The 27,652-nt window shown below is 46.2% G+C and overlaps 1 protein-coding gene across 10 annotated transcripts in view; it reads left to right on the forward strand.

The window, feature by feature from the left end:
* AAK1 (AP2 associated kinase 1) overlaps nucleotides 1-27,652 on the forward strand; it is a 97,380-nt gene that overhangs the window by 36,943 nt on the left and 32,785 nt on the right. For 8 of the 10 annotated variants that reach the window (XM_067545818.1, XM_067545817.1, XM_067545821.1 and 5 more), the window contains exons 4-16: nucleotides 948-1,056; nucleotides 4,162-4,304; nucleotides 5,109-5,230; nucleotides 6,774-6,855; nucleotides 10,442-10,574; nucleotides 12,021-12,124; nucleotides 14,215-14,294; nucleotides 17,039-17,193; nucleotides 17,974-18,221; nucleotides 19,044-19,280; nucleotides 23,675-23,904; nucleotides 25,751-25,908; nucleotides 26,628-26,744. In XM_067545818.1, the coding sequence (XP_067401919.1) occupies nucleotides 948-1,056; nucleotides 4,162-4,304; nucleotides 5,109-5,230; nucleotides 6,774-6,855; nucleotides 10,442-10,574; nucleotides 12,021-12,124; nucleotides 14,215-14,294; nucleotides 17,039-17,193; nucleotides 17,974-18,221; nucleotides 19,044-19,280; nucleotides 23,675-23,904; nucleotides 25,751-25,908; nucleotides 26,628-26,744 (1,918 nt within the window). The remainder of the gene's footprint in view (nucleotides 1-947; nucleotides 1,057-4,161; nucleotides 4,305-5,108; nucleotides 5,231-6,773; nucleotides 6,856-10,441; nucleotides 10,575-12,020; nucleotides 12,125-14,214; nucleotides 14,295-17,038; nucleotides 17,194-17,973; nucleotides 18,222-19,043; nucleotides 19,281-23,674; nucleotides 23,905-25,750; nucleotides 25,909-26,627; nucleotides 26,745-27,652) is intronic. The other 2 variants (XM_067545820.1, XM_067545826.1) reach the window with 1 other exon arrangement.

Below are 27,652 nucleotides of genomic sequence, written 5' to 3' on the forward strand. Positions count from 1 at the left end.
TTAGACTCTCTTACTTCATGTCAGACCTGTGGAACTGATGCAGCCTTGGGAGAGTGAACTGGATTCTCTTCTAGTTTGCACCTCATGAGTAGATTTATTAACCAAGTTCCAACTGCAGGGCCACCATGCAACCCCATTGTCTCCAAATTGTGCCCTTACTTACATCTCTGTCAATCCATGGAAGAGAGTAGTTAGAGCTGAGGGTAATAAGATTGCACAGATATAGGTGAAGGCAGAATTTGGCTTGAAGAATCCCTGTTAGTGATGAGGGTGTGCAAGAAGGAAAGAACCCACATTGACTCTTGTATCCCAGCGTGTTTGCAGAACTAGCCGTTAGAAGGAAACATCTTTACTTGTAAGTTGAGCATACATGATTCAAAAATTGCTGAGATAAAATAAAAGTAGGACCCCATGAAGACATTTTAACTAAGTCACTCTACAGAGCAGCGCAGCATTTTTTAAAAAAGGGTAAAACTTGTCAGTTTTAAAACATGCAGCTTGAACTGGGGAAGGTGAAGGGGAAATGCAGCTGGTACTATACATGGCTATTGCTGGCTAAGTCTCCCTTATGCAGATGACAGTGCTTGCTCTTGGTTACTCACCATAGAGCAGCTGGTCAGTGAGATGACAGAAATCTGGGTCAAGCCATTAGCATAGGCACTTCTCTGAGCAGAAACCCAATAGACTGTTCAGGGAGCTGGCTGGCTTGCTATCCAAGACTACTTGTACTGAGTCACACTGGATAGGAAACCAACTAAGGCAGAATTGAAATCTGACTAACTTCTGTAAAATGACGACTAATCCAAAGTGACCTGTTCCTTAACACAGAGACTTGGGACTAGACAGATCAACACTGGGAATCAGTCTGTACTGTACAGATCAACCTATTAAAATGAAGCTGCCTTATACATGGCTGTTTTGTGCTTCGAACATGTCTTTTCTTGCAGAGGGATCTCTCTGGACACAAGAACATCGTTGGATACATAGATTCTAGTATAAACTCAGTGAGCAGTGGTGATGTGTGGGAAGTCTTGATTCTAATGGACTTTTGCCGAGGTGAGTGTTAGCTCAGTGTGGTGTTCGTTTGGACGAGTATCACTCTCGGGGCACTTTTAAAAAAAAAATAAAAAAAATTATTATATAAAGGAAATCTATTCCTAGGCCCAACCCTTCCTTGGCATCAGTGAAATATTCCTAACCAAGCCATTCAAAAATCCTGCCCCAGAATAAAATGAATAGCTCTTGGCTGTACATGAGAATAATAATATGCTCCACCTGTTTTGAAGAACTGCTAGCATTTTCTTCTATTGACTAGGATGTCCCTTGCTTAGATTGCTAGGCCTAATGGTTCTAATAGTATTTTTTTTTTCTGTCTGCTGCTTCCACATAACATTACCTCAGTCTTCTGAGGCCACCAGAAATTCTCCTTTGCTTAATGTTGTGTGTGAATCTTCCTGCAAGTCACATTTTAATGCAATGCATGAGTCAATTTCTAAATTCCACAACTTCAAATGATTCTAACCACAGACAGATCCAAGCCTCCAATGGGCTGGACGCCGTGAAAATTAAGTGCGAGACAGGAGGGAGGGGTGAACTGAGTAACTTTTGGCTAAGCAACATTGATTTCAGGCCTCCAGAATAACCCCTACGTCAGGCAGAGGTACACGAGCATTGTCAAGTAGTGAGAATCCTATGCAGACTTGGTTTGCCACCAATCTGAAAAGGAACCTGCCAGTGTGCCATTCGAGGGAGAGATGGATGCAATTACACACCTGTTAGATGTGTAAAGACATCTGTTAGATGCGGCTTGTAGGGGCTTCACTTCCCACAACGATGAAGGGATGGTTAAGAGCTTTTGTCGGTGGCTGGCTAGCTGAGTTCCTGCTGAATTGATCATTTTAATGCTGCTGTTTTTTAATTGTGGTGCTATAATAGTGTGTTGGAGTGTACAGAGCCGTATGTAGGTGTCACATTAGTTGTTTAAATAAATATGGGGAAATCCCACAACCCTGGCATGAGTCAATCTTTGAACGTGCCAATAATACCACTGAGTTGAGTTAGACTGCTTATGGGAGTAGGGAGTGCTGGATTTAGATATATCTCCCTTCTACTAGGAGAAGTGTGTTCTTACGCTCCATTACTCAACAGCACCCCACTTTGGCCTAACTCTGCCCCCCATTGAAGTCGGTGGTAAAACTCCCATTGGTTTCATGTGGGAGCAATTAGATCAATGCTCTGGGAAATTCCATCCATATTGGCCAAATCTCATGCTGTGTGTTGCAAGAAAGAGGACAGCCATAACTAATCTTTCCCCTCCCCGAGCCTCATGTGAACTCCTCTGATGGAGTGCAGCGCAAAAAATAGTGTGTCCATCTGATATCTCGCTCTCTCTCTCTCTCATATGTCTTTGCTCCTCAGCAAGTAGTTGGCTTCTAAAGGAATGTCTACGCGGCAAAAAACTGATCTGAGCAGCGAGTTTCAGAGCCTGGGCCAGAAGACATGGGCTCGTGGACTTGGGCTGTGGGGCTGAAAATAGCAGTGTAGACATTAGGCCTCAGGCTGGAGCTAGGACCTGACACCGTCCCCTGAATCTCCAGATTTCAGAGTCGACTCCAGCCCGAGCCAAAACACCTACACTGCTATTTTTATCCTAGCAGCACAAGCCCACGCCCACTGACCCAGGCTCTGAGACTTGCTGCCATGGGTCATTTTTTGCTGTGTAATTGTACCGTAAGTTGCTTCCTCTCCTTCTGACTGCACAATCACTTTTGGGAGTTATTTATCAGATGGCATCGCTTTGCCGTATGCTGAGAAGCAAAATGATTGGCTGCTTCTTCTGTTCAACACGGCTATTACACTATCTTCAATGTTTAGACTGACACACTGGTATCTTTGTTAGAAGTCTATCAAGCTGCATAATAGACTTATGCCTATTTAGTTTCTAATCAGTGGGTTTATAAAAGAGGCCTCTCATTCGAGACTCATCCAGATGCTCCCTAGTGTCATAAAAACAATTATATTGAAAATGTCTAGCTCGAGCTACTCTAGGTGACAAATGCTTCTGAAACATTTTAGATACAATTCTATACAAATACCAGATTTCCTGTTCCCATTGCTTTCCTCCTGGGCAAAGATCGCTCATGACCTCAATCATTCTGCCTCCAGATGCAGAGATCACCCCCTGAGATAAAAGCATGGACAGTTTAAAACTGATCCTAATGCCACTGCTCCACAGTATGCTCATGTTAAAGAGGTTTTAACACCTTCTGGTATTTATGACTTCAATGACACTTCCCCTTTCCTAAAAGTTGTATGGCCAAGGCTGTCAAAAGTAACAAGTGTTTTTGGGTGCTCAACTCAAAACACCTGGAAGTGCCCCGACTTGCAGAGGGCAAGTGTACAAATGCAAATTGAGGCACCAAACATCACTGGTCTCGGTCTCTCCCTCTCTCTCTCTCAGGCCCCCCATCTATAACCATTTAATAATGGTTGTGAGACATGTTTCTGGCCAAACTGTATGGGTGCCGTGTGTTTCTTTTGTTTTGTTTAGTTTTTTTTCTTGCATATATATATATATATATATATATATATATATATATATATATATATATATGGACAAAAAAAGGTTGATGAACTATGTTTAGCCCAGCTATGCAAGAGTAAGTTATTTCTCTAATCTGGTGAGGGGTTTATGTCTATGGAGGCAAGAAAAGAACATGGCTTCATCAAAACCATGTTTGAATATTGCAGTTATTTTTCCTAGTGTAGATCCGGGGGGCCTTACGAGAAACTTTAGAACTTAAAGATTAAAATCCATAACCACTCTTAGATCACTTTCCAAACATAAATACTCCACATAGCACCTCCTGACAAGTCGGGACATAAGACACTCGATTTGACAGATGGGGCAGGCGGTGAAGTTGGGTGCTTAAGTGAGATGCCAAAGGCCACAGGGAGAGATTTTTGTCCCAGGTGGAATTGGAACTCAAGAGTTTCTAATTCCCAAGTTTATGCTCAGGCCATAAAGCCACACATCCCACAATAGGAGGCAGTTTAAAACCAGGCATGTTGGACCCCTTTGGAGAATGTGGCTTCTTTTGACTGGTATGTGCTTTAGCAGTAGGTGCAGATCTAACTTACTTTGTTTTTTCTTCCTTTCAGGAGGCCAGGTAGTGAACTTGATGAACCAACGCTTGCAGACGGGATTCACAGAAAATGAAGTCTTGCAGATCTTCTGCGACACATGTGAAGCCGTAGCTAGATTGCACCAGTGTAAAACGCCTATAATCCACAGGGATCTGAAGGTAACTCGTGAATACAAATGGTAGCAATTGAAGCTGTCTGAACAATGTATTCGACTGTCAGCTCTTCAGGGCAAGGACCCGGTCTGCCCTCTGCACAATGTCTAGCACAGTGGGCCCTCACTCCTGATCAGGGACTCTGTGTATTGCCATAACATTTATACTGCTGATGAGAAAATTTATTCAGGAATAAATTTTTTTTGCCTATTAACAAAAAAGTCACATGATTTGCCAGATGTTCAACCATCTATAGGGCTGCTCAAATTATGCAGCCATTTATGAACAACTGTGTCACAAAAAGCCTGCCAAAATGATTAGATAAATGATTCCCCATGAATTCCATCCACCTTTCGTGTGGCGCGCCAGCCTAGGTTTTTTTTTTCTGTATAGCAGACCTTGCCTACGCATGTGACTCTGACCCTCGCCTAGACTCTGCAAAACATCACACGCTAGCAGTGAGATTTGACTCTGCTTCCTATTAAGAACATAGGACTGGAAGGAACTTCCTGCATCTTGGAGGCCAGTCCTGCTATCACAGGGAACCCGTCCTATAATCCTGTGGATAAATGTGTCACGCTCCAACCTAAAACCATGTGCTATTTTTTTTTCCAGAGGTATTCATGGTTCTTGATGGTTTATATGGTTATTTCCCCCCTCTTTATTATAAGATGATGTTTGCATTTCAAACCTATCCAGTATGTGTGCTGTAGAATCTAAAAAAACATGTTAATGTTGCTGCGGCTGTAGAAAATGAGAAATCTTGTTTAATGCAGAGAAACGGGTGTGTTTTGTGTGTAATGCTTCTAGGTTGAAAATATCCTGCTACATGATCGTGGTCATTATGTCCTGTGTGACTTCGGAAGTGCCACCAACAAATTCCAAAACCCTCAAACCGAAGGAGTGAACGCAGTAGAAGAGGAGATCAAGAAGTAAGTGCCTCTGTCCGATTGATCCATGATGCCAGCCTCTGTCACCCACCTGCTAAAGTTTCAAACAAACTCCTTTGTGCATTCTCTCGTGCTGCCCCTCACGCGTATAAACCTCCACAAAGCTGCCTCGTTATTCTCCCTCTGAGCCCTCCATAAAACTCTCTTTTGCCGCGATGCCTACAAAAAATGTGAAAGATCAGTTGCTGGTGTGCTGAGACGACTGTCTATCGTGCTAACCAATATTGTCTCACTGTTTTTCCCCCATCACTCAGTCTGTATCCACCTGTTGTCTCTTGTCTTAAACATAGACTGGAATCTATTTGGGGTAGGGCCTGTCTTTTTGTTCTGTTTGTGCTGCACCGAGCACAGTGGGGCCCTGATCCGGGCCCTGCGACGATAGAAATTGATGATGATGATAAACTGTGCATAGGTCTAGCGTGGTAGTTTGGGTGCTTTGGGGGTGAGGAAACAAATTCCACCAGAAAGCCAGGACATTGCTCTGGGACTAAGAGAGCTCTTGTATGAGAACCCTAACCCTGTCCAGTTCAGTGGTCTGCATTTCATGGGGTCAGTCTGTCTCCGTTCCTCGCTTCTGCCTGCACGGTGGGGCAATGGGCATGACAAAATAATCCCTATCCACCGTAGATTACTCAGCAGTGACTCTTATGGTTGAGTAAAATAACACAGCCCTGGGTTCTCAAAGGAGGACCAAATACTCATCTGAGGTTGGAAAAGTGGTGGCTGCAAAGTGGGGTCCCGAGGAAGCCAGCTGTTTGACTTGAGATTTGTATAGTGCTCCTAGTCTTGCAATGCAGTCCTTTTAGGACAGCCTGTTTGCAAACTTATTGCTAAGCTTGCAAAAAAAGCCGGCCCTTTGCCACATCCTTCCATAATCCAGGTAAACAGCATGCAAGCCCACAGCATCCTTAAATCAAGGTATCCACCCTTCTACGAGCCGAACCCTCTTTATCAGGTTCTTTTAGACTGTGTCTGATTCTTGCCTTTCTAGTCACGGTGCTTAGTTACAACTGGTGCAGTTTTCAATTACCATTTGTTTTGTAAAATAACTTTCCTTCTGTTGACAGTACCTCTGAACAGAAATCCAGCATGGAAGCCTATTTATTAGAAGCCACACAGTCAGTTACAATGACTGCAACCTATGTGGAATAGCACTTGAAGAGTCTGAATTTTTTAAGGTTACTAGCTCTGGTTTTTAAGAGGATTGGATTTGGGGAGCAAACCTGTGCTCTGTTAAAAGGATCTTGCGATAGCACCCGTTTCCTTGGAAAGTTTGTGGCAGTTAATTTTTTTCCTTTTATAATCAGCTTCACTTTGTCTTGTGAAATACTTAAACCTATAAAACACATTTGAAATCGTTCTGCTGGCTTAGAACTCGCGCACCTAGCCCATTTCTGTTGCAGAAAAAGAAGTTTGAACTGTTGGGGAATGGGGAAGGCAATACTGTGCAATTGAAATGAATGGATTTTCTTCCCCAACTCACCAGCCTGTGACTTCAATTAACAAAGAAACCTTTTTGTTTTAGGTACACCACACTCTCCTACAGAGCACCGGAAATGGTCAATCTGTATAGCGGCAAACTTATTACTCCAAAAGCAGATATATGGGTATGTATGAAACCCACTCAACAGTCACATAACTGACGTGCAGCCTTGACTAAAACACTCTGATTATGTGGTAACTATTGGATATACCTAAACAGTTATTGTACATAATAAGTTTTGATTCAGGTCTGTGTAGAGAGAGCCTCCATTAGATTTTGAGGTATTTCAAATGATGGCGGCCAGTGCATGAGATGTGATTGCTTCTCTGTTCTACCCCCTTCTATGTTGCTTTAATTCAGAGCTGTAAGTGTGAACAATGAGTTCACAGCCTAGCATTTTTTTGTTTTGGGTTCAAATAAATCCCCAAACAGAAAGTGAAACAGATCCAAAGCTGCCCCTGGTTTGGGCCCTGACCACATGAAATCACAGCTATACTGGATTTAAAAAAACAAGTCTGACATGGGGTCCTACCTCAGTCAATAATTCGGCCCTGGATTGCCAAAGCTGGCCAGAGTTTTCTGTTGGTCAGAAAACCAGATTTTCCCTCATGAAGGTTTTGCAATGCTCTTTTCTAGCGATGACTTCTAAACCGGTTTGTGACTTGTTCTGCTGTTGAAGGTGAAATGTGTCTGTTGAGCAATGCCTAGCCCGATAAGCTAGTAAAATAGAGTGGACTCTTATCTTCACATCAGAGAGAACTGAAAAGAAAAGAAACCCTGTCTTGGGTGTCATGGCGGAATGGCGATTCTGTAGAAGGAATGAGTAGAAAAGAATGGAATGTCTTCGTTTAAATGTTAAACTTGGGTGTAGCTAAATGCTTTGTAAAGTTCTGAGCTGCGTAATAGGCAGTAACTGGGTGTATAAGAGTTGGCCTGTAGTCTCAACAGCTGCTCTGCATACACAGCTCAGTGGGTATGAGAGGAAAAACCCCTGGTACAGAACGTTCTCCTGGGCAAGAGGCCATTTTCCTTGCTACGAACTCACTCCTGCAAAATCTTGCACACTCGAGTCGTCCTGTGGAGCTTTTCAGTATGCTGTGTTCAGTGGGAGCACCTGTAGGGCTGTGGCCTGTGCGCCGAGCGGAGCCTCAGGCCTGGGATACAGTGTGGTGTACTGGATAGGGCACCGAACTGGGAATTGAGGGGTTACCCTGCCGTGGCAGCGTAAAAGGGCTGTTGGAGCCAACCAGGGGAGAATTCCTCCAATGCAGGCTTCACGCCAGGCAGCTCACTGCAAGCCCCAGCGGAAGGGCAGCGGTGCGGGGATCCGGGGTGGCACTGCCAGCCATAGGCAGTGTAAGATTGTCCCTCCCACAACAGGCTACATTATGTCAGGGTTTGATATGACCCCTGTAATAGCTCAAAAGCAGGAGGGCACACAATTTAAAGCTACCCCAGTACCCTTCCGGGCAGAATTACCCTCCTGGATTCTATTCTATTGACCTTGGCCCAGTCATTGACTTTCTCAGTGCCTCTCTCCTTACCATCCTGTGTCTCTCCTGTCTACTCAGAGTGTACGCTTTCTGGGGCAGGGCCAGACTCTCAGGCCAGCCTGTGCCCCAGACGTCTACCAGCATAGCTGTCAGTCAGGGCGTGAGGAGGGCAGATCCTTGACAGACAGAGCTGGGTCGCCAGAAGCCCCTCGTGCAGATGTAGTCCTGCTGGTGCTTTTCCTGGTCTACCTTGTTCGGCTTGGCGAGGTGCGGTCATGCCGTAGGAAGCATGGCTTTGCCAGCATAGTCGCGTCCACGCTAGGAGCACTTTGCCAGTATCGTACACTGTATGCTTCCGTTTAGCCGAAACCCTGTTATCAGAACCTCCATGCCATCCGAATCCCTGCCTTGTCCCCAGCCCTGAGATATGTGGGGGGACAAGGTCGGGGTTTGGGTAATGGAGCAGACAGCCAGCCAGGACTGCAAGGAGGAGAAGGACGAGCCCCTGGCTGTGAGGGAGGGTCATTCTGCCGCTGAATGGCTTTTGTCCTCCTGATTACTGGAATTTCCTGATGATCCGAATAAAATCCTTGCCCCCCCTGCTATTTGGATAATTGGGAGTATACTTTACTGTTGTTCCCATACCAATGAAAGGCTTTTAGCATAGATGTGGTCTCGCTGTGTTTGTACAATGTCTAGCACAGTACAACCGAGTCTGTAAATGTTACTGTAATACTGTACTAATAATTTGTGCCCCATAAGCTCCATGTGTTGCATGTAGTTTATTCCACAAATTGCATTTAAAAAATCCAGAATGAGTTTTCAACAAGGACACAATTTCATTACAATACCTTCCTTAATATTTTTTTATATACAAAAGCCAATCATGAAGTGTCTGGGGTTAGGAAGAAACTTACCCCGGGTGCAGATGTTGTTACAAAATTGCCCTTTTGTGTGAGTTTGAACCAGCTAGCCCTGACGACTGTCAAAAATGGGATTCGGGATTGGATGGACCATTTGTCTGACAGTTCCCTGAGAACATATTGTATTTCACTTACTACTCTCTGTTTTCAGATAATACAAATACGCTTTGCTCTTGTCTACACAGATGGTGTTCAGGTGTAATTATTTTGGCTAGGGTTGTCACATTTCAGCATTACAGTTATAGCAGTACAACTCCAAGTATGGACAGAATTATGCCAGGACCAAAGTGCTCATACTGGTATAGATTCAGGGATGCAGGGAACTCTTATAACTGCATCTATGCTAAGGGCTTGTCTGCACAAACTATTGGTTTGTGGCAAGCTGGGGTGTGACTTGATCTCGCCCTAGCCTGTCGTAGACGGTCTGTGTGGCCCCAGCTGATGTGCGTTAACATTCGTTTAATATGCTTGGATCTAGTCCCCTTTGAAGCAGGACTAAATCAAAACCGATTTACAAACTATCAGCAGAGTCCTCACGACCGTCAGAGCGTGGCAGGCTAGCGTGGCGTAGATTCACACCCCAGCTTGCTGCACACGAAACGGGCACGTAGATGAGCCCTCAGTGGGTTCCTGGTGTGTTTTAAAGTGGTGCTACTTTCTAGGGTAGATAAGGCCGACACGTTTTCGGGACCGTGGAGTGTTTTAAAAGTAGCTTGCAGCTGTGACTAGACCTTGACCTAATGAGTTGGACTGTGACAACAGAAATTGCTCTTGGTCAGAGAAAATCCTCCGCTGTAAGAGAACCTCTCTACTGTATAAAACTGTCCTTTCTACTCCAAACAACCCACCCCACAGTTGGTGGCAATGGCAATGTGGATGAAGAGTTTATATTGTTCAGGCTCCTACAACCTTTTACCTCCCACAGGGGCTAGCCCATCTGAAGTATATTGAGATTAATTTAAAAAAGGGACCAAGTAGTTATCTCATTGTGGCCTATTTACCTTAGGTACTTATCTGGCCTCCATTTTCATAACATCTGATCACCTCGTATTGTTTTAATGTATTTATCCTCAAATGTCAGGCAGGGAGGTGCTATTATCCACATGGGGAACTCCGACATAGAGAGGCTAAGTGACTAGATCAAGGTCATGCAGGAAATCTGTGGCAGAGCAGGGAATTGAACCACATTCTCCCAAGTCCCAGGCTAGTGCTCTAACCATTGGACCATCCTTCCTCTTTATCTATAGTGGTGACTGTGATCTAAATATTTCCTACTGTTTTTTCCTCTCTTCAGGCCCTCGGTTGTTTACTGTACAAATTGTGTTACTTTACTTTACCATTTGGGGAGAGTCAGGTGGCAATTTGTGATGGAAACTTCACCATTCCGGACAACTCTCGCTACTCCCAAGACATGCACTGTCTCATACGTGAGTATATTTGTTTCAATAGCTTAGTTGGTTCCATGTTACAAAAACAGCGGGACTTTATTTCTAATTCCCAATTATTACAGCGAAGGACCTAGAGTCTCTCCTCTTTTGAAAAGCCCTATTCACGTGCAGGCTGAATTAAAAGAGTTGATAGTGATTTAGAAGATGGCTGTGCCAAAGAGGGTTCTGACAGTAGGGTTTCTATTTGGATGGACTGTGATAATCTATGTGGTAAACTAGGGAAATAGGCAACCCTTTGGTTTAAGATTCCTACTGAAACTTGCACAATAAGCCTATTGATGCAGCAATGTTTCTCCAGCAATAACGCTGTTTGTATAAAAAGCTGAAAAGAGCTGCAGTGACTTAGACTAGTGATAAAATTTCATCTTCTATGAACTGAGAAACAGAACTAAAATGATTTATAAATAACCCACTGACTACAGGGACTGTGTAATCAAGGGTACAATGCAATACACACAGCAAAGTTGGAGTATCTTGCTTGCTTTCAGTAGAGCGTTTGGTTTGCCAGCCGTGAGCATGAGTAATGACCCAGACATGTTTTCAAAATAACCTGGTACTTCTCCACTGTTCCATGTACCTTGGTTTGAGCAGGTATTACAACTTAACTTAGTGCTTGGTGTCGGTTTATGTAGGGGACAAGTCAGTGCAGATATTTTTCAACTGTTATCTCAGGCAGAGATGGGTAGAGTGTCTAGAAACGTGTAAACCTTTCTATTATCATTACTGTAGAGACTAGAAGCCTCAGCTGAGATCAGGGCTCCATTGTGCCAGGTGCTGTACATAGCAACAGCTGGTCCTTACCTCAAGACAGCTTTCTATTTAAATAGACAAAATAGAGGGTAGGAGAAAGTTTCAATATCTCTGATTTACAGTCGGAGAACTGAATTATAGCCAGGGGAAGTAACCTGGCCCAAGGATACACAAGAAACCTGCTGACTTTTGCTGTAGGGGCCCCATTTAAAAGTTCCACTTGTAGATGAATATGCTTTGCCTTGATTTGCTTAGGGAAGTAAACTGAGTTGGTCTTTGAAGTAAGGAACTGTTGCTCCCCTGCTCCCACTGATGTCAAGAAAAACTTTGCTCCTGACTTCAGTGGGAGCACAATGGGGCTCCAGGACTGCAATGAAAGACTTCTTGGACACCCTGAGTCAGGACATGTCCTGATGGGGTTATACAGCGTACCACTGCAAGATTGGATGCTCTGGTCTGTGTGTTTAGAATACATGCAGTTGCAGCGGCATAAGTACATGAAGTACAGAGTCTCTTGATGTGTGTGAGAGATTTGCTGCCTTGCGATACAAACTTGCACTGGAAGGGGTGGCTCATGAGCCCTGTGTAAATCTGGTATGAATTAGCGATACGATTATCCATGAATCTGTATCTTTGAATATTCGGCAAGTCTTTTGATACTTTTTTTTCCCCTAGGGTATATGCTTGAACCAGACCCGGATAAGAGACCTGATATTTACCAGGTCTCCTACTTTGCATTCAAGTTAACAAAGAGGGAGTGCCCCATCCCAAATGTACAGGTGAGAGTACTTGTGGACCCTTTCCGTGGAGTTGGCGCTGAAAAGCATCTGAAGGTCCTTTTGTGCTACTATTCCTTATCTCCGTTTAATTCAGGCTGCTGGAGAAATCCATTGCTTTACTTTAGTTTGTGGCTCTGGGGTATAAGAATGGCAGATTCCTTGTCCGAGACAACTAAGCATCAAAGGACACGTTCTACCTAGTGAGTAATACCGGTAGATTGTAGATGAAAAGCTTTCTGGAGAAGATAACTAGCAAAGTGCAGGGAAGGAAGTAATTTTGTTGCTTTCGTGGTGGCATCCATCCATCCATCACCATGTCTAAAAGCAGCAGCAGAAGGGGTGATGAGATTTGACAGCTTTTAAATTATCTGAAAATGCCTAAGGCTACGAAGGATAAATCTATGGTGGTTTGGTTTTACAGGCCCAAGAAAAATCAGCAAATTCTCTCTGGCTGAGTGTTATCAAAGGAGGCAGTGAAAGCAAGTCTCTTAAAAGGAGAGAAAGCGGTGAGGAAGAGGGGGATGTATTTAAAAGAGTGCCCTTCTTTTATGTGCACTGTAGTGTTGGTGCAGGTAGCAATGATGGAATCCCATGGGCTGTCCTCTTTCTGGGTTATAAGAACGTTGCAATAAAGTACAATTGGGTGGTGGGGAGGCGTTTCTGGGTATTGCACTACACCAGCAAGGGCTCTCCATTCATTAATGGCTTGTGGTATTGGGAGGGGGTTTAGGGCTTGGATGCTGGCAGTGGCTATTGGAAGCCTATTTATTACAGGCATGAGGTAGGTGGGCAAATGGGAAATAGATTCTGCCTCTTACACATTTAGGCTGAAATGTTCGAAAGGGATTAGTCAGACCCATTGGAGGTGGCTCAGGCTGGGGTCTTGAAAATGTAGCCCTTCAACTTTTGCAGCTGGCACTTAAGCAACGTTAAATGACTGTGCACGCATGGTATTTACACAAGAGTGAGTAGCAATAGAAATCTAGTAGGGCCAGTATACAAATGAGTGGTGGTGCTACAGTGGTTTATGTGACAAGTGAAGGGGGAGATGCTGAATATGGTCAGTGAATAGGAAAACTGGCCTATTTTCCTGAATAGAAAAACTGGCCTATTACATCAGTAGTTCCCAGGCCTATAATCAGCAGAAGCATGTGCGGGTTTTTTGGTTTGGTTCGGTTCCCCGCTCACCACGGTAAAAAATAAACTGTGGCAAATAAAATTGGGCACGGTAGTAAATATGTTACAAGTACAAGGCTGTTGAGAGGAACTTCTGTAGAGGGGTGTGTGTGTGGGACAGGGTGGGGGGGGTGGTGGTGGGAGGGAGCATGTGCGTGCACATGACAAACTAGACCAGGCTTTTGAAACTGATTTCCAGGTAAATTCATTGTAGCATATGTAATCTGTATTGCACTTGGATTTGTGGCTATAGTCTGGCTAACTGAGATTAGTCAAATTCCATTTAAAATGTACAGTAAATCTAATACAGTTGTCTGATATTATTTAGTCTATCTTGTTAGAATCCAAGTGAAAACTGTGTTATACAGGTGGTATAAAGTGTTAGGGATATTTGGGTGCTACAAAACTTTCATCCAGTTGCCTAAAGAGAATGGTTTGAAGGCTTGCTTGTTTTTCCATTCAGTTTCCAATTACATTTCTCTTCTTTGGGACACATTTTCAATGTTTTGTTTTCATCATAGTTAAAATACGTGAACTTTCCATACAAATCTTAACAAAATCTAACTCATAATTTGTATTTGTATTAGCTTTAAAATACTCACTTGTTTCATGTCAACCTCTGATCTGTGTATCTATTGTATTCAAATTCCAAAAATGGTAACCAGACCTAATAAAATTGATTAGATCCTGATTTATAAGGTTGTCTGTCACTTTTTCCATTGAAAGGCTTTCCATACTTTTTATCCATGCCGATAATGATCGGCGAGTTGTCCTTTTCCAAAAATGAGCTAACTTCAGTGACTCATGATCCTAAATTCCATTGACTTTGCTGAGGCTCTTTTGCAAACTTTACCTCTAATCCTGCATGATTTCTGCCTTGTGTGTAGTAAACCCAACGGTTTTTGGATTTGCAGAACTCTCCAATCCCTGCTAAGCTCCCAGAACCAGTGAAAGCTAGTGAAGCTGCTGCAAAAAAGAGCCAGCCAAAGGCCAGGTAAGAATGTCTGTGTTAAACACGTTTCTCTTTTCATCTGGGTGTTTTCAGATTTCGAACAGAGTTTCCATGTAGAAAACACAAGTGTTTATCTTTTGGCTCACACTGTAGAAAATAGAGGGAAGCTTATACTGTGATCCTGGGACTTGTAATTTAAAATAAAAATGCCTATTAAAGTGAAAAGCAGCAAATGGTAAGATGAATGAGAGTTCCTTCCTCATCTGGACAATGCTGCATATGAGTCAGTTGCTAGGTTTTGTAAACTAATGGCACTGTTTGAATGTAGCAGTCTGAAGTACTGATGTCAAAGGTTTATTAGTCTGTACTGTAGCATCCCTACTAAGGGCCTTACCCAGAGCTCATTGAAATCAGTAGAAAGATTCCCGTTTACTTCAGTGGGCTCTGGGTCAGGCCCCCAGAGTACAAACCTGCAGAGCAACCACATCAGCTTTCATAGCTTTTTACGGCCAGGAGGACCCAGTATAATCATTTGGTGTGACCTCCTGCAAAACACGGGCCTAAGAACCTCACCCAGAGCTGCTGCTGGAGCTAAATCGTAGCTCTTGGCAAGACAACCAATCAAGATGTGGAGTCTGCAAGGGATTGAAAATCCACCCTGTAGGGAACACATTACTGTAATGCATGTTGTTCTGCTCCTTGAGGTTCTAATAGTCTTACTTGGTGTGTCGTGGCTCAGCTCAGACGGTAAACTCTTCAGGGCAAGGAGTACGTCTTTTATGTTTGCTATAGCGTGACTAGTGCATTCCTAGGCACTATAAAGATAAAAATCCTCTTCAGAATCTGAAAGTGACTCTTGTGATGCCATCTACCTAATACCAACAAGCCCCAGAAGTTTGCCTTCTTATTTTTAAATCTGAGCTTCAGTTACCTTCATAATAATCGAGTAACATCTAATCTAGCTCAGCGAGCAAAAATACTGAAGGGCGTTATGGTCCTGAGCTTCTCATGGTGCAATAATGTCCTGCGGGTTTCCGTTATTATGGGATGATAAATATGAAGCAAAATGGGCTGAAAGGGAGAAGTACAAGTACCTGATACTTGGGTTGAAGCTAACACAGTTCATTAAGAGTACTTTTTAAGATGCCAATCTATACAGTTTTGCTGAAGGATGCCAGCTGCCATAAAGCTCATTCATTCTGCCCTTCATCTGCTCTTCCATAAATCTATAAAAAGTCCAGATTTAAATAGCATGTTGTGTCAAACATTTGAATGCATTAAGTGATTTTGACACGTTCCAGCTGTCCAGCAAGAGGAAAAGCCATAATCACGAGAGAAGGCAAAATGAACATGCTGGATTAATTCTGCAAGTGCATTTGTTTCAACTTCCATCTGATCTGCAGTAGCCTGCATAGGAGTGACTCATGTATATTTGCTCCAGTGTCTATTTCACTTGGATTATTCACTTGCTACTTAAGCATGTTGGCAGCAGCTGAAGCAATGCCGTATGCTACCCCTCCCCCCCCAGTTTGTATTGTCATGGAGGGAGTTCCACAAACCAGATGAAGCAGCAGATTGGGAATCCGGAGGGATAAGTTCTGTTCCTTTCTCTGTCACTGCCTGGCTTGGTGACCCTTGGCAAGTCCCTTCCTCTGTCTGCCTCAGTTAAAATGGGAGTAAAGCTACTGATCTCTGATCTTGGTAAAATACTTGGAATCCCATGCACAGATACAGACTGGGGACCGACGGGCTAGGCAGCAGTTGTGCAGAAAAGAACCTGGGGGTTACAGTGGATAAGAAGCTGGATATGAGTCAGCAGTGTGCCCTGGTTGCCAAGAAGTCTAAAAGCATATTAGGCTGCATTAGTAGGAGTATTGCCAGAAGATCGAGGGAAGTGGTTATTCCCCTCTATTCAGCATTGGTGAGGCCTCCTTTGGAGTATTGTGTCCAGTTTTGGGCCCCCCCACTACAGAAAGGATGTGGACAAGTTGGAGAGAGTCCAGCGGAGGGCAACAAAAATGATTAGGGGGCTGGAGCACAAGACTTGTGAGGAGAGACTGAGGGAACTAGGCTTGTTTAGTCTGCAGAAGAGAAGAATGAGGGGGGATTGGATAGCAGCCTTCAACTACCTGAAAGGGGGTTCCAGGGAGGATGGGGCTAGGCTGTTCTCAGTGGTGGTAGATGACAGAACAAGGAGCAATGGTCTCAGGTTGCAGTGGGGGAGGTCTAGGTTGGACATTAGGAAAATGTTTTTCACTAGGAGGGTGGTGAAGCACTGGAATGGGTTACCTAGGGAGGTGATGGAATCTCCATCTTTAGAGTTTTGAAGCTGTGGCTTGACAAAACCCTGGCTGGGATGGTTTAGCTGAGGTTAGTCCTGCTTTGAGCAGGGGGCTGGACTAGATGATCTCCTGAGGTCCCTTCCAGCTCCAATACTCTACGATTCTCTGATCTACTGACAAAAGTGCTATGTAAGTATTAGGTAATAGTGTGTTTACAGAATAATCTCGTTGTTTCTGGCCATTGGGTTAGAACGTTGGTTTGCCTGAATTTTGCAGGTAAATTTAGTTCTTTGTTCCTTAGCTTTACTTAGCAGGAATCCGTCGGGTTTTTCATCTAGATGGCTCTGATGACGGTTACTTGATGTCTGTCAGACCTATGTAACCATAGCAGTTCCATGCCTTGGGAATCACCGTGCATAGTGTTCAATAGCCCAGGAAACCATTTTTCATTCTAGCAGCTTATCTTCTTCTTTCCATGTTTTTTATTTCCCTCCGCCCACCCAGGCTGATGGATCCCATTCCTACAATGGAAACATCCATAGCTCCACGCCAGAGACCTAAAGCAGGACAGACACAACCCAACCCTGGAATTCTGCCCATTCAGCCAGCCCTCACCCCTAGAAAGAGGCCTACAGCCCAAGCAGCCATCCAGCCACAAGGTGAGGTGATTTCCATTGTGTCAGGGCCTTCTTACAAAATACATAGAGCAGCAGTCGAGCATGGTGAAAAAGATCCTTAGATTAGCGTAGTACATTCATTCCAGCTCTCCAGTCCTATGGCCAAGCCCCATAGCCCTGCGTACAGATAGAACTAGCAGGTCTAGAGCAATTGAACAGGCTTCTAAGAAAGTTTAGTCTAAGAACGAGAGCTAGCTGGTCTTTCTTTTTCGCATTCAAAGCGTTTCAATGAAGAATGTTTTTTTGTTTGTTGTTTGTTTTTCTTTTCATCCTGGTCAACATTTTCTAGTTTGCGTTTGTCTTTTCTAAATGAAAAATTGAAAATACTTTGGTAAAGTTTTTCAACTGACAGTAAAATATAAATAAATTAATTTTTTTTTTCACAAATAGTTTTGGATTTTTAAAACCTTTTTTTCTTTTTTCATTTTTGTGTCTCAGAATTTTTCACAGGAAACTTCTAAACCCCTTTTTCTAAATTTCCTGTGACAATCATTGGTGCTGTTCGACCTGCTCTTAGAACTGGCTGAGAACCTAGGGGGTTTTGGAACCCTCCTATTGAATTCTATAGCCAGGGATACAATTTCCTATTAAATCCCCTAGGATGCTCCCAAAGGACAATAGGATGATCCCTCTCATTCGGACTCTAATGGGGTCCAGGGGAGGCTGAGTGTAAGCATTGTTCCTGGACTCTGCTGGAGCTGTGTTGTGCAGAGGGACCTCTGCGTACCCTGATCTCTGTGTACAACTCCTTTCCTTTCTTAGTTGCAGGACCTGCTGCCGTGGGGGGTGGTGGCCAGCCCTCAGTTCCTGCAAGCGTTCAGCAGCCTAAAGCGCCACCTCAACAAGCTCAACCGCCGCCTCAGCCCCAGCCCAAGCAGCCGCCCGCCCCTCCGCAGACACCAGTAGCCCAGCCACCAGTCCCTGCCACTCCGCCTCAGGCCACGCCTCAGCATCAGCTCTTCTTGAAGCAGCAGCTACTGCAACAGCAGCAGTTGATGCAAGCTCACCAGGTAAGCATGCTGCTTCTCAGCACCTCTAGCACCTGTACTTGGGTCGTCAGCTGCTATCAGGGCCTCTGTGGGCTGTGCAGCGTAACCGAGCGGGGAGCAGCCCTGAAGAATTGACAGTCTAAACAGGCAAAGGGTGGGATGCAGAACAGAAGAACTGGGAGGTGAAGTGAGTTTGTGCTATGAAAGCACCGTGCCAGTGTCCATTGGGGGCCAGTGCAGGTGCAAAACTCCCTCTTCCAGACAGGGCCTGATGGCTGAGCGGGGAAAGGATGTTTATACTGGCTCTGTCGATACAGTGACTAGATGCCTGGGGCTGGCCCGGGCCAGCTGCAGGGCTGTTTGATGTCCTGTAGAAGTCTGGGGAAGGGCTGGAGCCCGGGATCTAGGACCCTGTAAGGTTTGAGGGTCCCAGAGTTCGGGTTCCAGCCGGAGCCCGGAAGTGAAATGGACCCGCAGCCCAAGCCTTGTAAGCCTGAGTGCGCTGGCCCGGGCCAGCTGCAGCTTTTTTCTCTGCTGTGTGGACAGACCTGACGTAACATCAACATAAGCCCAGTGCCTAATTGATAACTGGGAGGGGGAAGCCTTTGTTAAACTCGAACAGGTAGAAATGTTCTATCAAGGGCCCACCAAGGAGATACCCGGAAAGAGGAGACAAATTTGATGCCTTTAATATTTTATGAAGGTGGGAGGAAATAGAAAATGTTTCTCTATTTTAGGGTGCAAACCCAGCAGTGCTTTGCAGAGGGCCTCAGAGTCATCGACGCGTATTTGTTTTTAGTTCACCAATTGCCACGGCTCTCCTTTTTTGTTACGGTACCGCAGCTCCAAGCCATGCAGCAGGCAGGTCCGCAGCCAGCCGTGTCCCCGTTCCAGGTGCTACCGCAGGCAGTGCCGGCGCAACAGCAACTGATGCAGAGCTATTACCAGCAGCAGCTGATTGCGCAGCAGGCAGCCATGCAGCAGAAGACGGCTGTGGCGGTGGCTCAGCAGAAGCAACCGGCTCCCATGCCACAGGCGCCGCAGGCTGCGGTACAGCCAGCGCCTGCACAGGAGCAAGTGGTAAGAACCACGGCCTTGAAAGCTGCAGGGGTGAGTGGTGGGGAGGGGAAGGAAAGCAAGTGCAATATAGTGCTGCTCACTGGAAGAGCTCAAAGCACCGCCAGGGCACAAACTAAGCTCCCAACCTGCTGGGGTAGTTGTGCGGGGGCATCATCCTCTTTTTGTTCCCCGGGATTCAGCCCAGAGGGGCTAGGGAATAAGGCATTCTCCAGAGGCCTGCAACTCCAGTGCTTGGTACCACGCCATGGCTGTCAGAGCCAGTCTTGCTGCTTCTAAGGTGCTTCAGAAGAGACCGGTCTTGTTTGGACTTTTCCCTACCGGTGGGGGCTGGATTCTCTATGGAAACTGCCCTCTGGGCCTGCCGTCTACTCTAACGGATGGGAGAAGGAAGGAGAGGAACTTTTCCTCTTGTGTAGAACATCATTTACCCGCCTTGTGTCCGCTCGCTGCAGTCATGGCACCGTGAATGCGTATGACAAAGCTGCTCACCCTGCATGAGGTCGGCCTCACTCACTTGGCAGATGGGGTGTGGAACCAAGGCACAAAGATGGACGCTGCAAGCCAGGAGAGGGAGGATGGAACAGTGGTTAGGGACGGTGTGGCGCACCAAGGAATCGAACTGAGGTTTCCAGACTCCTTGTGTGACACGGGCAAGTCACTTAGCCTCTCTGTGCCTCAGTTCCCCCTCTGTACAATGGGGATAATAGCACTTTCCTGCCTCCCAGGAGTGCGTGAGGATACGGACATCGCGACTTGGTGAGGCATGCCAATGCTACAGCAATGGGGGCACTATCTAAGACTGGAGCGGAGCGCAAGATTCCTCACTCCTAGCCCCTTGCCCTGAAAATCTGTTTGAACGTTGGGGCCCCATTAGAAGCAGGCAAACTTTTTTTCCCCTACCACCTCGCCTGGAAATGCGTATGCAGAGCTGGTGCTAACGTGCAACATAAAACCGACACGTTCTCTTCTGGAGGCTGGCTGACCAAATTCGGAGGGTAGTGTTGGTCACCCACTCCGTACCCCGGCATTAGTGTTCGAGGCAAAGACTGTCAAAAGTGACTAGACTTGTGGAGTGCCCGAACTGAGGCTTTCGGGAGTTGGGTGGGGTTTTTTGTTCTGTTTTCTTTCTCCAGAAGGCAGGTGCTATAAACACTCCCTGAAAATCAGTCCCCTTTAAAGCATCATAGATTGCTAGATTCCATGGCCGGAAAGGACCGTTGTGATCACCTAGTCTGTATAACACAGGCCACCAAGATGGGCATCGGCCAATGGAAGCACCCAAAATCAGGAGTCCCTTCTGAAAATCTTGACCCTAGTTTTCTTGAACCCCCGGATGGGAAAAGCAAAAAGAACAGCCTTCCACTCTGCTTTGATTCTAAGGGGTGGGGTGGGTGTGAGGGGCTTCTGTCTGGCTATATTGAAAAGGAGATTTTACAACACCAAAAAAAAAAGGTCATCCACGTCACTAATCATCTGTGCATGTGTCCAAAATAAGTGCTCTTTACTGGATGGGAAATACGCCTTTCCTTGCAGCGGGAGAGCAAGCAACTCTCTGCCACGTTAAAGCCAGGGGAGATGTGCCAGAGAGCACGATCCGCCATGGCCAAAATCTCTCTGCAGTTACAGTGGGCAGGAAATGACGCTTGGCTTGGGGAGCATTGAAAGACCTATTCATGCTTGCTTGTCTCTTGGGGAGTGGCGGGTCATCTCTTCAATTCTATTTACGCAGGAAAAGGAGATGCGCCCAGTTTCTGTGCTATAGTTTGTACACATGCCAAGGAAGTGGCATTATGTAAACCAGTTCCACTACAGAATATTTCATGCCAAATTAAGAGCCAAATCCTCCTTGGCTTACTTATGAGTAACTCTTCTTGGGCCCACATCTTCTCTGGTGTTGTCCCTTGACACCAGGGATATTTTGGCCAATGAACTTTGACAGAATTACTCGTGACTAAAGGCTGGGGCAGTGTCCCTCCCTTCCCCCCTTATGGCTGTGTCATATTTTTCTGTGTTATCTATGTGTTCATTTTCATCTTTATCTTGTGTTCCTGGCTTTGCCACCAATTTGCTAGGTGACCTTAGACCAGGAGTATTAGCTCTTTGCCCCCATATGGATCTGGTGCAAAGTCGATGGGGAGTTTTGACAATTGAATTCAAATGGGCTTTGGATCAGGCCCACTATTATCTAGCAGATGAAGGCGTGACATTATTCAACGGCTGGAAGTTAATGCTAGACAAATTCAGACTAGAAATAAGGCATACGTTTTTAACAGTGAGAGTAATTAACCACTGAAACAACTTACCCAGGGGCATGGTAGATTTCCCACCACAGGCAATTTTTAAATCAAGGCTGAATTTTTTTTTTTTTCTTGAAGATCTGCTCTAGGAGTTATTTGGGGCAGTTCTCTGGCCTGCGTTATACAGGAGGTCAGAATACATGATCACAGTGGTCCCTTCTGGCCTTGGAATCAATGAATGAATCTATGCATGATTCCACTCTTCCTGCAGGAGAAAATTCCTGAGACTTATTAAAGAGCCTTTCTAAAGCCCCTGGAGATCTTTTGCCAAAATTCAATTATATGAAAATATTCTTAACTTTTTATACAACAAACCAGCATGAAAATTACCCCCATCCTCCAAAAGGCTAATCAGAACTGATGTCTGCAGTGCAGCTCCCATTCCTGCAGCAACCAGGAAAAAGCATTAATTGTCTCATTTAAAAAATGAATTGTGAGACATCTTCTCTCCATAGCAGGCTCTCTCAGCAGAGAATGCCAGGCTTGGCCTAGTCAAAGCCTTTTCATGTTCCATAACTTTTTTGATATTATGAGCCGTATACATTTCTGTAGAGATTTCAGTAAAACCCTTCCCTCCCCCCTTCTCTCCCCGAACACATGGTTTTACTGTGACCTACATAGAAAGACGTAAGGTTGGGTGCATTAGAAATGGTCAGACCTGATCACTTCTCAGCTGCAGTCTAATATTAGGCTTAAAATGCAGCAGGTGAAAGAAAAGAGAGCTCTTGATTGCCTTCCTCCCAGCCACTTTGAGCATGTGACTCTGCAGCAGTTAAACTCCATGCTCGGCGTGTGGTTTTTTTTGTTTTTTGTTCTGGAGGAAGAAAGAGTGAAATGTGTCTCCTTCCTGGTTGAAGAGGGGCCAAGATGCTGCTGTGTACTGGAGCAGAGGCAGAACGGCAATGCCCAGACTAAGGAAATAAAATAGATAGGCTTTCCATCTCTTCCCCACCCCACTTTTTCCCTTTTTAAAATCGGGATTGAGCTGTAGCTGAATCGTGAAGTCACGCTTGGCAGGCTGACTAAAAACCCAAGTGGTGACAAATCATAATATTATTTAACACCACAATCTTTGGAGTGGGTGTACATGTAGACGTACATCAGCTGATTGACGTAGGCACAAAAGGAAACTAGTTTTGTGAAACGTTTTGACGTTCTTATTTCATAGGCTTCAAAATCGACCCCTCTAGTGTCCAGTTTTGTATCGAAAAACGTTACCGTCTGGCGCGACATGCTTGAACCTCCCTGTGCAATTCTCCTCCCCTCTTGCTGTTCAGACCTTTCAAATACTTTGTCCCACAACTCCCTCCTGTCCAGGCCTTCCTTGTTCCTTGGTCAAGTGGTGTGTATTCTGTCTGGTAATGTTTGGTCGTGTTGGTTCCCACAGCTGAGGGGTAGTTTTGTATCTTGCCGGCTGTGTGCTGTATCCCAGCCGCAGAAGATAGGGGCCCACCTCTGCTACCAGCTAATGGAGTTGTTCCTTTAGCTCAAATGCTGGTCTGTGGCTTTTGGCGTTGGAGGTTCTGGGTTCAATGCTCACTGACATCCCGGGGATGGGGGCTTGAAACAGTTCCACATCCAGTCCAAATCAACTGAAGCACGTGGCTGACTTCTATTTCGGAAGAAGCTGGCATCCTGAGCTGTGAAGAAACCATTATGTACAAGTTTTCTGTGGAAATCCCACTGAATTCATGGGGATCTGGCCCTTGTGGAACAGCCAGCACCGGCAGAAACCTGTCCCACTACGACTTCTAACCCATCTGCCCAGCCAACGAGGTTTTGGGCTTCTCTAGTGTGAATTTTTTCTGCCCAGGTTGTGAATCATGAAGCCTAGTTATGTGGTGGCTGCAATTGCTCTTTTAGCAGCACACGCTGAGTCCCTCTTCCCTCCAAGAACTGCAGTGCAGCACCAGAAAGCATTGTCACTTGTGATTTATGTCTTAACGGGACCCTGGTGCTGTAGATCAGTGACGCTCTTTCAGATTTGCCCCGCTGCGTTACGCTGCAGGAGGTCAGTGCCCGGACGGAGCGCAGTAATTCTTCAAGCACAGCCATTCTTCGAGGACAAGTAGTTGATACGTTTGTTTCCCTTCCTAGAAGCAAGCACCGATAAGACAACAGCAAAAGCCTCAAACTGCACCGCCGTCAGCTGTCCAGGGGCAAAAGCTGGGCTCCCTCACCCCGCCGTCCTCCCCCAAGACACAGCGCGCAGGACACAGGAGGATTCTGAGCGACGTGACGCACAGCGCTGTTTTTGGGGTCCCGGCCAGCAAATCTACCCAGCTCCTGCAGGCGGCCGCTGCCGAGGCCAGTCTCAACAAGTCCAAGTAGGTGCCGGGTTGCTTTATGACGGGTGTGGAGGGAGGAGAGATGCTTTTTGCTTTACTCTTGAGTAAAATGCCCGTAAGGTGGGATTGAGTCAGCCCATCTGGGACTCCAATTTGGTAACCCCCTGCCGTGCCTGAAAGCCCAGAAGTTAAAAAACCTCCCAACTGCTTCTGCTTTCCCAATGTGCCAAGCAAACTGGGCCTACACCCCCTGTGGGACTACATGGTGGGCAGAAGGCGATCAGTAGCCGCTGGTTCTTGCTTAGCACGGGACCCCAGCCATCCCTTGGCCAATGTTACAACCATGGCACGTGCAGCAATGCTTCCCCAAAAGAACCTGCTACGTTCTAGCTGTACCATCAAACCTTCTGTAAAATCAGGAGGCTGCAACATGGCATGTTGGATACGGCGTTTTATTGCATGTTGCAATAAAGCAGTGGTTCTCAAAGTGTGGGCATGCCCCCTGAGGGCACGAAGGAATGTTTGGGGGGAGGGGGGCGTGTCGCAGGGCTGGGGCCAACCCCACAGGGGGCTGGGAGGGAGCGCCACACTTCCAGCCCTGCTCCACCTCTCTCTGCCTTCAGCCCAAGTTCTGCTGCCGAGGAAGCCTTGGCTATGCAGTAATGGGGGTGGGGTGCAGATCGATTCGGTTACTGGTCAGGGGGACACGACCGGGAAGGTTTGAGCACCACTGCAAAGGAGCGTTTTGAGGGGGTTCTGTAACTGCACCAAGGCGCTTACACCGTTCCATTCAGTGGGGCGGGGGCTGGGTTCTTCTGACCTGTCTGCAGTGCCCGGTGTGCTGCTGGCACCGTGGATTAAAACTCGACACGTGTAAGTGCAACCCCTGGACCACGTGGGAGCTCTTGGCTCTGGAGGTTTTGTTAACTTAGTTGTTTGCCTGTCTTCCCCAACCCCTCGCTGCACGCCACCCCCGGTGCAGCTGTAAGACTAACGCACTGTTGTTCCCTCCCACCCTGTATTTTGTGGTCTCGGGCTGTCTCCAGGATACCAGATTAATGCCAGTTCCTGCGAAAGCGATCCAGGACGTTGCCGTGACTTGGGGTGGGGGACACGCTGAGTGTGGGTTAAAAAGGAAAATCAACTTGTGCAAAAAGTAACTCCTGGATGTTAAGGCCAGAAGGAACCATTATGGTCAGCTGGTCTGACCTCCTGTGTAGCATGGAGTCTGAGATTGAGGCCAGAAGGGAGCGCTAGCTCCTCTAGCTGACCTTCTGTATGTCACGGGCCACCAGCACCACCCATCCCTGCCCACTAAACCCAGCAATGGACATGAGACCAATGGGAGACTAAACTGTTACATGCCACAGACCGAGAATAGGAGGGGTCTAGGTGCACCAGTGCCCGAGTGGCAGGGCAAAGATGGACTGAAACGTACCCAGATAATCCTGGCAAGTGACCCGCAACCACATGCGGCAGAAGAAGTAAAAAGAAACTCCCCAAGATTGCTGCCAATCTGACCTGGGGGGAAATTCCTTCCCTACCCATCTATGAAAATCAGTGAGTCCCTGAGCATGTGAGCAAGAACCAGCCAGCTGACACCCGGGAGAGAGCATGACCATCCTTGATCCTTCAGAGGGAGGGGATAAAAAATTTCCCAGAATACACGGGGGGCAAAAAAAATCCCTTCCTGGCCCTTGCCGGTGGCCAGCTGAAGCCTGAGCTTTAATAACATCAGACCAAAACTGGAAGTGAGCCCCGGGCTACTGAGCGCCACCCCCCACCTTCCCAAGCAGCCCCTTCATCCAGTTGTGCACAGAAAACTTCCAGATGACTTGCTCCGTCACTGAGGTTCATCTTTTGGTTGTGGGGGGGATGCTTCTAGGTCTGCTTCCACAACACCGTCCGGCTCCCCCAGGACCTCACAGCAAAATGTCTACAACCCACCAGACGTCTCCACGTGGAACCCCTTCGATGACGATAACTTCTCCAAACTCACGGCAGAGGAGCTGCTGAACAAGGACTTCGCAAAACTGGGTGACGGTGAGTTTATTGGAGAGCATCCTATCGGCTAGTGACTGGTGTTGCTCCCTTCTGGGTCTGGGAAAGTGGGAATAGCATAACAGTGGAAGGGTGACAGTAGCTAGAGGCTTCTGAAATGTTCCAGTTACAGAGAGTTCTTGTGGGCGCGAGAACCCACAGAACTAACCTGTTAACATCTAGGGCATTTTGTTTGCACCACAACCTCCTGGTAAAGGTTACCTGCAACAGCCAGCTCAACTGGGGTCAATGATTATAACGCCATTTATTTCTGTTTACACCAGCCGAGGATCCAGTAGCTTTATCTCACACTTTTACTGGGCATGTGGCGTTTCGTAGAAGCCGTCCAGGATGTGGTGTTCATCTGGCTTTCTGAATATCGACAGCTAGATTCTGCCACCCCTGCTCACCTCTGCTAGTGCCTTCAGCCCAGTGGGGTCAGGGAGATGACTCGAGGTGTAAGATACGGCTCCCCATGAGTAAGAATGGTGGGCTCTGGCCCTATCGCAGAAAACCACGGTGTATCAATTACACAGCTGCCTGCAGGTCTGCTCCATGCAGATTGTTACGTTGCTTCATCTGCGAATGATGGCTTGCGGGAAATAGGAGTAAAAATAACGTTCTGCAATGTTATTTTAAAGCTATTAGATATAGATAAGTAGATCAGCTTCAAAATGGGAGCAATCTACCATCGAGTGCAACCCACCATTCTGGAATTTCAGGTAAACCTCCAGAGAAACTTGGCAGTTCCACAGAGAACTTGATTCCTGGCTTCCAGCCACCTCCATCTACAACACAGGCAGATGCTTTTGGTTCCTCTTCCTTTACAGCTGGATCAGGTGAGCATGTGAACGTACACTGCAAGAGCCTCTCCTTGAGATAGTACGGGTGGTAGGTGGAGGTTGTTTTTCTGCAGCCTCCTGGAGGCCCAGATCCATTTGACTGACCTTGTTTCTTCGGCCAGTTGCCTTTTTGGGCATCTCCGTAGCAAATACGGAACAGACTTGGTACCTTAATCAAAAAAGGATGGCAGGAGGGACACGTAGTAAGAAATATCCTGTAATGGAAGACCTCAGCCTGGGAAACCTGTGCAGTTCATCTGTTGGCTAGTGGATACCGAATCAATGGACACAGTGAGGTAGCTCTTTGGGGAGGTTAGACACTGGGAAAAAAAACACTTAAAGTCCATAGGAAAGACAGCCTCTCACTACTAACCATCATGAATAATACAGTAGCTGTTCTGCACTCGAAGACTTCATCTGGAACAGATGGGTTCAGGGGAATTTATTGGTCGAAACTTGCCTGACTCCTTGAGAAAAATCAGCTTGATGTGCCAGGTGATTCCATTTCTATCGGCTCGGATGGGATATAGAATCCTAGAAATGTAGGGCTGGAAGGGACCTCGAGAAGTCATCTAGTCCGTCCCCCCATGCTGAGGCAGGACTAAGTCTACCTAGACCATCCCTGAGGAGTGTTTACCTATCCCTGTTCTTAAAAACCTCCAGTGACTGGGATTCTACAACCTCCCTAGGTGACCTGTTCCAGTGCTTTCCTATACTTACAATTAGAAAGATTTTCCTTATATCCAACCTAAATCTCCCTTGCTGCCAGCTAAGCCAATTGCTCCTTCTTCTACCCTCAGTGGACATTGATCACTGTCCTCTTTATGACAAACTTTTATATTATTGAGGACTGTCTCATCCATCCCCCTGGGCCAGTCTTCTCTTTCTAGACTGTCCAGGGGGCA

The sequence above is a fragment of the Emydura macquarii genome, unplaced genomic scaffold, assembly GCF_026122565.2.
Source record: "Emydura macquarii macquarii isolate MOO-44397 ecotype Brisbane River unplaced genomic scaffold, CSIRO-AGI_Emac_v2 contig_1110, whole genome shotgun sequence".
NCBI classification, from domain to species: Eukaryota; Metazoa; Chordata; order Testudines; family Chelidae; genus Emydura; species Emydura macquarii.